Source organism: Bombus huntii, chromosome 2, assembly GCF_024542735.1.
Source record: "Bombus huntii isolate Logan2020A chromosome 2, iyBomHunt1.1, whole genome shotgun sequence".
In the NCBI taxonomy this organism is placed as follows: domain Eukaryota; kingdom Metazoa; phylum Arthropoda; class Insecta; order Hymenoptera; family Apidae; genus Bombus; species Bombus huntii.
This window is the reverse complement of record NC_066239.1, coordinates 9,055,612-9,068,618: the sequence shown is the minus strand read 5'-3', so window position 1 is coordinate 9,068,618 and position 13,007 is coordinate 9,055,612. Positions and strand designations below refer to the sequence as shown.

The 13,007-nt window shown below is 32.7% G+C and overlaps 2 protein-coding genes across 6 annotated transcripts in view; one reads left to right on the top strand and one right to left on the bottom strand.

Moving 5' to 3' along the window:
• Positions 1–262: 262 nt before the first annotated feature.
• On the bottom strand, positions 263–5,873 carry LOC126878063 (3'-5' RNA helicase YTHDC2-like). Of its 3 annotated transcripts, none has more exons than XM_050640484.1 (8): positions 5,751–5,873; positions 5,145–5,363; positions 4,870–5,063; positions 2,706–4,797; positions 2,245–2,631; positions 1,911–2,161; positions 1,497–1,837; positions 263–1,395 (listed from the first exon to the last, which is right to left on the bottom strand). In XM_050640484.1, the coding sequence occupies exons 2-8, from the start codon at positions 5,339–5,341 to the stop codon at positions 1,384–1,386; spliced, it is 3,474 nt and encodes a 1,157-aa protein (XP_050496441.1). In that variant the 5' UTR covers positions 5,342–5,363; positions 5,751–5,873; the 3' UTR covers positions 263–1,383. The 3 variants fall into 3 exon arrangements, with proteins under 3 accessions (XP_050496441.1, XP_050496440.1, XP_050496442.1); XM_050640483.1 differs by having other exon boundaries at positions 5,639–5,823; XM_050640485.1 differs by having other exon boundaries at positions 2,706–4,791; positions 5,639–5,823.
• Positions 5,874–5,986: 113 nt separating this feature from the next.
• Positions 5,987–13,007, top strand: part of LOC126878061 (phospholipid-transporting ATPase ID) — a 73,286-nt gene continuing 66,265 nt past the window's right edge. Inside the window, exons 1-2 of one of the 3 annotated variants that reach the window (XM_050640471.1) lie at positions 6,019–6,123; positions 8,298–8,366. The gene's annotated coding sequence lies outside the window, so the exon portion shown is untranslated. Of the gene's footprint in view, positions 6,124–8,297; positions 8,367–13,007 lie in introns of all 3 variants that reach the window. The other 2 variants (XM_050640470.1, XM_050640468.1) reach the window with 2 other exon arrangements.

The window sequence follows — 13,007 nt, the reverse complement described above, 5'->3', positions numbered from 1 at the left end:
GTCTTCATATAATACTTTTGTAAGGTTACATGATATAAATTCATACCAGTTTATATTACACAAAAAAGGAATTTGACAATAGTCTAATTAACTGGAAAAGTATACTTTTGCTCGAGGAGGATTGTACTTAGAACACATGTTACAATTTGAATATTTATTATTTATTTCATAACTGTGTATTGCATAAGTCAAGAAGTAACATATCATTGATTTAATATATTTGTAGATATATAGTAAATAAGAAATGTAAGAAACAAAGAAATGTTTATATATTATGATATACCGTTTTTATTATTACACTGAGGAGTATTACAATAATTCTAAAGACTATGTTGACATTAACATATATATGTTATTGTTGCCCAATGTTTTAGCTCGACAAATTAGATGTATACAAAACAAACAATATTGCTGTAGTTTATGATTTCCAAAATATCTAAATATAAATAAACTTTGTACTTGATAATAAACACTTGCAAGCAGTGAATTTCAAATAAAAGTGATTATAAAATATTTGTGTCAAATAATTAAAGTATTAAATTGCGTTTCATTTCCTATTTCATTAAAGTTATATCGTCTGTTTGCTTGCAGATTAGTGTTTCTCTTAAGTGTCATTGTTCTGTATATTAAATCATAGCATTAAGTACTTTATGCACAATATAAAATGTAAATAAATTACTCTTAGATTAATATCTATACAGTATATCACATTAAAAGGTAGAAAGATCTACACTTCGATTCCTACATGTTATTCATTTAATACTATTTAGGCAATAAACTGGAAATGTAAAGCAATTTCAGAAAAACAGCACCCTCATAATAAAGCAAATCTCGTGATAAGCCATGAAATTATATGTTTAGTTACCTATATTACTTGACATTTTTCAGTAACACTTTATAACAACTTGTATAAACAAAATATTTTATGCATTTCAGAAGAAAAAATATTACCTATTCACCATCAAATTTGTGTTTGACAACATTGAATTTAAATGACCAGAAATATGCAATTAATAAATAATTTCAACACACACACACACACATATATATATATATATTATATATATATATATATAAAATGTATAATATGATTAAATAAAATATATTATTTTTAGATTTTCGAATGAAAAACAAAATTTATTGGCTTTGTCATTATTAACTAAACATTTTAATGAAACTATGATTATCCTTATAGGTAATCACCCACAATTCGTTTTTTTCTTTATCCTATTCTATTTCAGAAGCAACCTATTCAATTCTCATTAAAATATGCAAATTAGGAATGCCATTATGTCTTTGCATATTAAGTTACACATAGGAACCAAGAGAATAAAATATCTCTTATAGATTACATTTAATAAAATATTTTTCTTCTGCCCAATTTTAAAAATTCCTCTAAAAAAAAAAGGGAAATAAATTTTAAATCAAAATATAACTATAAATACAAAAAGCTAAATATTAGTGTTCATTTAATATCAGAAAATTTAAGAAATTACCTCTACAAAGTCATCTGTTCTCCTAACATTGGCAGGATAATAATCAACAATTAAAGGTCGTGGTCTTTGACCAATACCAGATGGTTGTTGTAATCCACATGTCTGTTCTTCATTTGTAATTACACTTACTAAAGTGCTCACTACCTTTTCGTCAAGTTGCGACATTGCTTTATTCGGCGTTTTCATACGTCTCAAGAACAAGGCATTCCATTTTTGTCTTAAATGTAAAAAGAATCTAGCAGTTTCTGGGTCGAGTTTAAATACTACCCAGTCGTCGAGTTTAAAAATCGTTCCTTCATTACTTTCATCAACTTCAGAATCTGATTCACTCTCTGGTACAGCTATAAATAAAAAATCATGACATTAAGATATATTAATAAAATGTATTATATTAAACAGTCAGATACTACATACACTCAGCTTCATAAATTACGTCTACGGACAATCTTGCTGGTCCACAGAACAAAGCTACTGTTAATGGATTGATCAGCGTAACCATCTTAACATGACAAAATCGTCCTGTACGACTCATTTCTTCATAAAGTAACCAATCACAGGGCAAAGCTTCTACATTAGCTGCATATGTTTGAGTGGATGTCATCCTTGGTGATTTTGGACAATCTCTTAAAGTTGATGATGGATGAAAAGATACTTTCACTTCTTTCCTACAAAATTAATAATCAAAAATGTAAATAAATACTATATTATATAAAAATATAATACTGAAAAAATTAAAGAAGCAATGTACTGTGTTCTTAGTTGCAAATGCTCTCTGTCTAATCTTATTAGGTTCGGATATAAACCAGCAGTCAGAGCTGCTTTCACTACGGCCCAATTCTCAGAATTAGAATTTAAGTCTCTAATGTCTCCTGGCCCTCTTGCTCTAACAAATCCAGATGCACGAAGCTGACCAAGCAGTTGTGTACGCATTCCAACTACCATCTCCATCACAGCAGCTGAAATAAAATTTTGTTCGCAAAATGTGCGTTCTTTGCCGCTTGCACGTGCATTCTGCCACCCTTGGAAAGCACGCAAAACTGCCATATGATCGGAATATGTATTAGTCGCAAATCTCTTACGAGCCGCAGTTGCAGCTCTCTTTTGTGATGGTTCCAGGGGTAATATAAAGGGATCTCTGAAAATCATTTTTCAAAATAATATTGAGTCAAGTTATTTAACATATACTTGAAAGTCTAAATCCTTACTTACTTGTATGCTAAACTACATACAATAGTCAAGACAGGATCTAAGCATTTTAAAACCACAGCATACAATAACATTTTTCCAAGTCTTGGTTCAATTGGTAAATCAAGCAAATGACTTCCTAATTCAGTGAGATCTTCCCACGGATCTAATGCGTCGATAGTTTTCAGTAATTGAACTGCATTTCTTGTTACTACATTGGAAGGTGGTTCCAATGCTCGATCTAAAAATTCTGCAATAGGAGTATTTCCTGGAGCTAAATGTTTTGTATACAAACACAGTTCTTGTAGTGGTGATCTTAAGATTTCTGGAGTTTGATAAAGTTCCATGCTATTATATCGAACCGCCGAGAATAGCCGATAACAAATCCCTTTTCTACATCTCCCTGCTCTACCTTTACGTTGTTTTGCACAAGCTTGGGAAATCCAATTGGATTTAAGTGTACACACTCCCGATAATGCATCAAACGATTTTTCTTTAACTTTTCCTGAATCAATAACATATACGACATCATCAATTGTGATACTTGTTTCAGCGATATTTGTTGAAAGAATGATTTTCCGAGATCCCACGGGACTTGGCTTAAATACTTTCTTTTGATCACATGTTTGCATATTTGAATGAAGTACATACAAATTATAGCGTAAACCCTTATTCATTTCCTTTTCTTCATTATTTATCTTTTCTCTCATAGTTACGATATCATCATATCCTGGTAAAAATACTAAAAGAGAACCAGGAGGCATCTTTAAGTGGATGTGCAAAATTAATTGAAAGAGGAGATCATAATTGATTTTATCATCATCAAATGTATGTTGATATACATCTAATAAAAATTTATCTTCTTCCGAAAGCGAAACATCTTTAGCATGTACTTTTGTTTCATCCTGTAGTGTACAATCATAAGTTTTCATATATGCTTCTATTAACTCGGCACATTCAGCTTGATTCATATTCTTTGCCCAATCTAATGCAGTCCATTCATTGGCTGCTCGTAGATTTAAATTTGCACCTAAATTTAAAAGCTGTTCTGTGGTATTTATACATCCTTTTCCTGCGGCAATCATAAGCGGAGTTACGAATGTCGTGGAATGTTGATAATCTACCGAAACATTTTCGGAAAGTATGAAATATAAAAGTTGTGCAAAATTATCTTCGCCTCCGCGTAACCATGCTTCAGAAATGCTTTTATCCATTTCTTCGGCTAGCCATGGTTCTAATTTTATTTTTTCAGGAACTGGCTCATTCTGTTGTGCTAAAATTGGAGCAGGCAATATACATCTTTCATTCATAGTATTTGATCCTGATTGTTGAGGTTTATATTGAGTCCAAGTTTCCAACACTTTATGTTGATCTTTTTTATTCATAAACTCTTTTCTCTTTGAAAGCATTTCTTTCGTCATATAACCCGTCATTTTTAGAACATCTTCGAGAAAATACGTATCGACATCATATGATCTTCCCAAGACATTTACAACAGCACATTTGTTAAAATATTTAACAAAAATGTTAACATCCAATGTGGCGCTCATAAGCACAAGTTTAAGAGATTTATGTTTTTGTATTGCATCTTTTAATGCTATTAAAAGAAAATCGCAAAACCTATCGCGTTCGTGAACTTCATCCATGATAACATGTGTGACAGTACTTAAAGCAGAATCTCCTGCCATAAGAGTTCTAAGGAGAACACCATTTGTACAGTATGTTAAAAGAGTTTTTGGGGCAACTCTACTTTCAAGCCTTATTTGATAACCGAACGTTTGTCCAATTTTTTCATCTCTTTCAAATGCTACTCTTTCAGCCACTGAAACAGCTGATAATCTCCTTGGTTGAGTGCAAATAATTCTACAAGGTTGTTGCCTTTGTTGGCAATGTTCAAGAATAAATTGAGGAACTTGGGTAGTTTTACCACTACCTGTTTCCCCTCCTATTATGACTACTTGATTAGTATTTAATGCATCAAGAATGTCTTCCCGGAAACTAAATATTGGGAGTGCTTTACGATAATTTAATACATCAAAATTAGTTTTCAATTGTGGTATTTGAGGCACGCTGTTATTTAATCGACCCATTGCTTTTGTATTTGTATTTACTGAAACTAAAAGTTATAGATTACAAGCTCAATTTCACGATTTAATTACATATACTTTGGATATATATATCAGAGTACCATCTGTATTAGGAGGCCGTTCTCGTTCAATCGGTGGTAACAAATCCTGACATTCTTTATGGTTTAGTGGGAAAGCCTGTAATAAATTATATATACTTTGTCTTGAAGCTTTTTGTAATTTTATTACAGCATCAGCTTGAACTATTGTTGATCCTTCTCTTTTGTACACAGTTAAAAAGCGATTTGTACCTTTACTGTTAAGGGAAAATTTATATTTATTTATATTCATTATCTATTACATTGAAATTGAAATATTTGTATTATTTTTAACTCACCCTCTACTTTTAGATTTTAATCCAAGTTCATGCGCTAATTTATGAATATAGCCTCTTTCTTCCGCAGTATACGAAGATGGAAATTCTAATTCTTTTTGATCATGAGTTTCCAATAACTTTTTAAGCGTTAAATTTACTGCAATTCTAGTATCCTCCCCAATAAGAGGGGCTTTCTTAGTGCGGTTTCTGCGTGGCATTATATATATCTAATAAATGTTTCTGAAATATAAAATAACCAATAAATATTTTAAATCAAATCTTTTTCAATTTCCTCTTAAAAAATATTGAGCAAAATCAAATTTTATTTTATTTTAAAATGTAGTTAATTCCATAAGATTTTGAAAAAGTAGACAGTACATCTTTCAACGATAACGACCTTGGTAAAAGCAGATAAAAACAAAAGTAAAATAAAAATAATTATAAAATTGATGTGTATAATGGCATATAATGAAGCAAGATGTGTATAATTTCATGAACTTTTCATATAAACTCACATAATTCCGTCAATGTACATGAATTGTATTTAAATCCAATATGCACTTAATAAACTAATACTGATAAATACTACAATTTGTAAAAATTATATTTAATAAAAACACATCGTACTTGAGTGATGACCTGTAATAAACACGGCGAATAATATTTACGTCCTTTTCAATTATGAACTCCCTCTACACAAGTCTAGAAAATTATTTAGAACAGTTTGTATCGATATAAACCTTATTCTACTAGATTCACGGTCGGGTCATGTTTCTATGTTACCAATTTGAACGAAATATCAACAAAGTTAACTTAGTTCAACGACAGAGCGCGTTATGATCGTTTTTCACGAGAGATCCGCAAAACAGTGAAAGCAGGCACACGGTTAAATGCTGTTCCAGTAAACAATATGGCCGGTTTAGTTTGGTGCGCGGGTTATGTCGTCTCTATTATATTTTTCGAGTGTTTATTGTGCTTTATCAAGGATTAGTTGTTTTCGGTAAGTACATATTTTATAACGAACATATACTCTTATGTAGAGAAGTCGAATGATTAAGATTTACGACGAAAAATTTTGATACCTGATGATTGACGATCACAAGTGTGCCTTTCCGTCAATTACTGTCTGTGTTTAAAGATATCGGTGAAATCTTACGAAGATTTTCGACTCACTTCTAATGAATTTATACACGTGTTTGTGTATCGTACATAGTTTTAGATGTTGAAAATACTTCAACGATAGATAAATTATACATTTTAAAAAATTTCAACACGGATAAGAATGACGGTTGAGATTTTAAATCCTGCGATACAAAACGATATCATCGAAATTTTCTTTCACCTTCGTATGGCTGTCGTATTAAACAGGCCAACCTATTGTGGATCTGTTACGTTATCTGTAAACTTGGCCAAAGTTCCAATTTTCTATTGGCACTTTTCCTATAAGGTTTACGATAACGATTAAACTTCCTGACAACGTAAGCGAAGCAACAGGTTTTTTGCTGAGAATCTGCCGATGACCTCCCATTTTAGTACTCACCAGCAGACTTAAACAACTCAGATCTAATCATCCTACATATTTCTTGTTATTTTTTTTGCACATTTGGCAAATTATATATTTAAAAAGTACATATATGTAATAGAAAAATAATTACTTCTCCAAGTATTTAATCGTAGCGAATCTCTAAATGTTAAACGAGTAATTGAACTCGTACCATATTTTATATTGATATACAATTATTTTAAAATGTTTCGTTATATATAATAATATGTATTCTGAATAGATACTTTGAATGCAGTTATTACTCGTTAATGATGAAACGATATATTTTTTAGTATACTGAGAGGATATGAATTTTTCAGTATTTAATATCTTCAATATGAAATTTAAATTAATTCGAAATGAAACCTAAATATGATTTGAAATTACATTGGATTGTAAATATAATTCTTCTGACGCGTATATTTAATGGCTTACTTATTTAAAATGCGATTATGTAGGAGATAGTACATGTTTTTATTACGAGAATATTATTATCTGAGTCTTAAATATACGTATACTTAAATATTTAATATCGAACTAACGTCTATAAAAATTTATGTAGACTAGATCTCGAATGAATTATCATTGATATGTCATCGAGTATATTTGTATTAGTTATGAAGTCAGAATATGGAAATGCAATACAATAACACAGTTACATAAATAATAAAGAATGTATCGAATTAAATGTAAATATTTTGTATGCGCATGCGTACAGCATGTAGCCATGATCAAGACCCAAATTTAAGGTTCGTTGCAAAACACGCTGAGTAAACCGTATAAGATATTAACGCGAATGTCGACATCACGTGCATTACGAACAAATAAAAACGATAATCGTAAGATTATCAGATACATGTAATATCAAATATCAATTTATTTATGCTCGATGTAATCGCTACGTCTCATAACCTTTATAATGTACAAAATTACTCGCGCAATTGAAATTTATGCAATTACTTAACGATCATAAATGGGAGGAAATTGTATAAAGCATTGCAAAATAGATTTGTATTCCTACAGATTACGTTCATCATGCACATGTTACACGAATGTTTACGATTCAAGATCTATATACATCGAAATGGCGCGATCAACGCGAAACGCATCGAAACCATGGTCAATTTAATATCAGAGCTACCAGAGCCAAAATAATGAACCGATTCGTAGCTTTTCGCAGCAAATGTTTTTTTCCATAGAGATTTGAACGATTTTTCCTTTCCTTTTTGTAAAATAAATTGACGCGAGCTTATTTTCCTCTTTGACACCTTTCGTTTCATTTTGGTTGCTTTGCTACAAGGTTTATATCCTTCAGTCGTGACAGTTCTGGTGTTAATTTCGGTTAGTAGCCGTTTACCTTCTTTGTTGGTTTCGCGAGAACCGAAATCTATCCCATTGCGTCAGTGTTCTTATTTCGGACGTTGCTGAAAGTCCGTGACTTGGTACATTGTTTTTCTCGGCGAGACGGATGTTTAATTCATTCAAAAATCGCCAGAGGCAAGAATTGGCACGGGACGAGAAAGAAAGAGAAAGAGGATACCGAGAAGCGAAGTATAAGAAGAAAGGAAAACAATGTAAGCGGTACAAGAAAAGACAAGAGAGAGATATAGTTGACGTTGGAATTTTTTTAGGGAAAGTCCCGCGTCGTTCGTCGCTTGGGACTGAGACGCCACGTTCGTTGTCGTTCATTCAGGAATTACGTAAGTTAACATCGCATCTGCTCGTTGCGCTTGTCTACTAGTTAATGCCTGGGCAAACGCTAAAGATTCCCACTGATTGCGGCCTGAAAAGGTGGCGCGGCAAAGTGCTCCGCCGTCCAACAACCGTGGTCCGTTAAATAAACGTCGGATCAAACAAACTGATAAATACGCGAACGGGCGATCTAATTGGGCCACACGTGCGAGTGTACGCCTAATTTGCCACCTAAACGCCCATTCACTAGGGCCTTAAGACACTTGCAAATCAAAGTAAAATCATTATGTAGTTATGCGCGACGTTTCGTGACGCATCGTCCATGGTGGTCGTGTCTCATTGCAATTTAATAGTCCGCTGATCGATAAAGAAGGGAATGATGAATATGTATATAGATTTCTTTCTTTGTCTAATCGATCCTATTTGTAATCGAATAGGAACTAATTTGAATTGTATCTCGATCAGCGGATAATTCGACGGAGAGTCTGTCTGTGTTTTTGTCCGCACCCTTCCCTCCTTCCGTCTAATTGCCACGAAATTAGCCGTTTCAAAGACTTAATTAATCTTGCTTCTTCACTTAGGCTTGCTTAATTAGAAGTTAATTTTTATATGTGCCCTTTCAAATCGGTAAATGAAATGTTTGATAGTAGCTTCATATTTGGAATTTATTTGGGACGTTTTAGATATCGTAATCCTCAATCCGATTATTAGTATTAAACGAAGAACATGGTAAAGAGAGTAATGTTCACTTAAGTCAGAATCATTTAATAATTCATGAACGGTGCACTAATACCGTACACGAACTCCGTTGGTAATACAAAACTATTTTGAATTTACAAGCGACCGTTCGTCGTACTGTACAATGGAACACAGATCACGTCGAAATTCTTCTCATCGAATATGCTTAATTTTATTTAACATTCTCATAGCATCGGGATGCAAATGCGCGAGTCTAGAGTCTAGACGTTTATCGTCGCACTCGAATCCCAAGCTTTCATGAATTCTCAAGCTTTCGCCTACACCTGAAAATCACACCGTCCTGACCTACCAATTACGAAAGACAGAAATTTAATCAGATTATTCGATTACTGCGCGGAGAACGCATTCTTAATTCTCTCAACCACAAAGTTTAGTCTTGTTCTCTTCTCGGAGATTTGTTATTATATTGCTAATACAAGGGCTTCTGACTAGAAGAATCTTTCACCTTCCATAGGTAACACCATTTTCCATAGGTAACGTTTTTGCTCTTCCATAGTCTTTAACACGTTGGTCGCCCAGCGTGATTCAGCTAAGTTTCCTACGGGGCCCAAATCCGACCGCCGATACGCAGAACGTAAATAGAGCGACAAGCGGGAATCCATTGTTTATCGCCTTCGATTCATTGTAAAGAAAAGATTATTTAGTTCTGAAACGAAGAAAGCGATAAGCTTTCCAACTAGAGCATACTTGTGAGAAGTACATCAGTGATTTTTTCATCCTCAAAATGTTCAGTAAACAGCGTGATAATATATTTGAAAGTAAGAAGAGTAGTGATGACGGAGTCTGCAACTATTGTTCGAAGTGCCCAAAATCACCCCAAATGTGTTTGGAATGTTTTAACAAATACCATGCGATATAGCATAATGTAGTATTTTATCGAGAATATAAATTAATAAAAAGTATGGTATAATGTGTTTATAATATTTTTATGTTGTATATCCTATATACAATATCCTATATTTAATTAACTCGAACAAGAAGAGCGTCACTTGTACTTGGGTGACGACCTCACACGGAAGTATACTCGTCACATAGATATGGGTGACGTGACGATCAACGTGTTAACCATAAGCTTTCATAAACATTCCCTGATGGTTATCAATATCTCTGCTACGTTATATATATAATTATTTGTAAAGTCAAATGTTTGAAACTTCTCTTTTTTAACAGAAATAAAAATTTGGAGTACCAGCGTGAGATTTCTATACGAAGCGCGAGGGTTACGTAATTTTCTCGATGCATTTCGTTGCTCATTGTTTTTCTAATGTTATCGCTTGTTATTTAAAGTATAGGTTGTTGTTAAAAGTACAATTACGAAGTTTCTTTATTCGCTGACAATTAATGTTACGGAGTACTTAAAATGTTATATTCAGATACGAGTGGACGATGTCAGTGAAGAATTGATAGCGGACATTCGTAATTTAGGAAAACGACGATTCTGTATGGAATTCAGCCATTCTCGTTCGCTCGAAGAACTCACGAGTTGATCCTTTCTCCTATAAAGTTCGCGTCGCCCGACCTTGGATTCAGAAACGTCACATGCGTTTTCACTTGTTTGAACCTACATACGTTGTCGCGTTATGTAAATTTCTTCATGTTTCTAGATACTTTGTAGTATCTACAGCCACTACCTTGGTATTTTTCCTAAATTATCGGCCAATTTAATTTCACGACGTTCGTCTATTGTTATTGACAGCTGATATCAAGAATCTTCGATCATTGTGATCGCTCGTCTTAAAACAGTGTATGATTTCTTAAATTCTGATGAATTTGTGTCTGGCTTTTTTAAATCGATAAAAGAACTTTTGATATACCTCCAATTAATAATAATTTCTGGTCTCTAAATAACAATAAAGTCAACAATAAAGTGTGCACGATGTAATTCATCCGTGCACACGTATAAAATGTTTTTACGCGACTGGGTAGTAAGCGTGTGATAAAATATTATCGAAGTATGGAGTAAGTAAACGTTTCGTTAGAAAACTTTCACTCGTATTTTTTGTTTGACTTTATGTATAATTCGTGCATTAATAATTGCGTATCCGTGTTTATGTCTGCAAGTATAAGATTATCTTTTTTACTCGATAGCTTAAAACTTGTCGTTTGTCGATTCGCAAATGTTATTAGTCAGTAAACTATCGTTGATGAGGATCGACGAAACGATATATCACACGTTCTGAAATAATAATTATGTTTAAGTAATTAATAATATCTTTCCTTTGAATAATTTACGATACAAATCGAAGAGGCTAATATACGATAAAAAAAAAGCAAAAAAGGAAAGGATTACAATGTATTTCAACGTTTTATATATGCAGTAATTATTGGCTCACTTTTTACCAGATCTCGATCCTACGGTAATGATAGTACGTTGCGTTAACGATCGTATGGTAACCTCAGGTCACACACATCGATCCTCCTACGCGAAGCTTGTAAATAATGGAGACATACACGTGACTTATTCACAGAACATACCGATGGACTCTTCACAGTCGATTTATGCGGTCTGTCGGCAATTTCTAGCGACGAAGTCGACTCATCTTCGAGTTTCAACGGTGTTCGAGTTTGTCCATCGTCTTTTATCTATCTTACTATGCGCTCATTGACTATGAATTTTGCATACAATCCTATCATTATGTCATAGTTTGGTTACTTGTTCCGGAACGATTCCGTCGTTCTATATATACAGACACATGAAAGTATTGCGACACTTATAGACGCCTTTTATGAATATGTTATGTGTGCTATACGAGACATTTTGAAATTTACCATTTTTATGAGATTCTAGAGACTAGACTAGGTTTGGATTAAATTATAAGATATTCGGTGCAATTATACGTTATGATACAAGTTTAATTGGAACGATACTTTTTGCAATATACCTCTACGACTAAAAGTTTCGTTATTATTTAAGCTGCTTATTTGTCAAATCGATGAACTGCACAAAGCAAAAGGTAGAGAATATTGATGAAATTATATTAACTTGTGCTAAAAGTTTCTTTCGTTTTATAAGCAGATAATAAATGCATAACATTTTTTCTTTTATACTATTTTATTGAATTATCATTCTGTTCTATTGGAACAAGATGAATTGTACGTAATTATCGTTTTGTTTTATTAGGACAAAATGGATCGTTCATTAAAGTAATACAAAACAAAAAATGTTGTGCGTCTATTATTTCCTTATAAAACGAGATTAACGTAGATCACGGAAGTACCTAGATAGATATTATTATGCAAATTTCCTAAACATTCTATATAATGTATAATATATATGCAATATAATATAGAGATCAGAATTATAGTGATCTTTATTTAGATAGATGTATTTATTTACAGTGATTGAAACAGAGAAATATGACTGTTTAATTACAGCTATTTCTCGATGTAGTAATGTGATACAACTAAATCAACTGAATTTGTACAACTACTCAACTTACAACTTACAACTTATGACCAACTCCAACTCACAACAACGATTAACCTGCAGCCTACTTGTAACTGTAAATAGTTGCAACTTAGTCTTAACTGACCTCCAAAACGTCTTATTGTCCTAAAGAGCCACAGGCATATGGCCCATCGAGATTTCCCATGAACCGTCAGCATTTTCATTCTTTTCTACTTGTAGTTCATCGGAATTTTCTCAATGGTCTTTCCACGATACTACAATAATATTCTACGTAACCATATTTGAGGCTTACCATGAACCTAATGTAGCAATTCAAGTTGTATACTAATGTTTTGCTAAATATATGTTTGCAATAAACATCTCGTAGTTTCTATATACATTTTTAGTTTGGTTTCATGTTTGACGAATATATATTTTTTTTATTTATTTATTTACATTTTACAATTTGTCCAGTAGGACATTTGGTAAAATATTATAGCTT

Excerpts from the sequence above, each read along its gene's own strand:
- LOC126878063 (XM_050640484.1), bottom strand. The coding sequence starts at position 5,341 with ATGCCACGCAGAAACCGCACTAAGAAAGCCCCTCTTATTGGGGAGGAT. Across the intron at positions 4,798-4,869 it reads ACGGCCTCCTAATACAGATG|TTTCAGTAAATACAAATACA; the intron begins GTACTCTGATAT and ends TATAACTTTTAG. Across the intron at positions 2,162-2,244 it reads CATTTGCAACTAAGAACACA|GAAAGAAGTGAAAGTATCTT; the intron begins GTACATTGCTTC and ends TTAATTTTGTAG.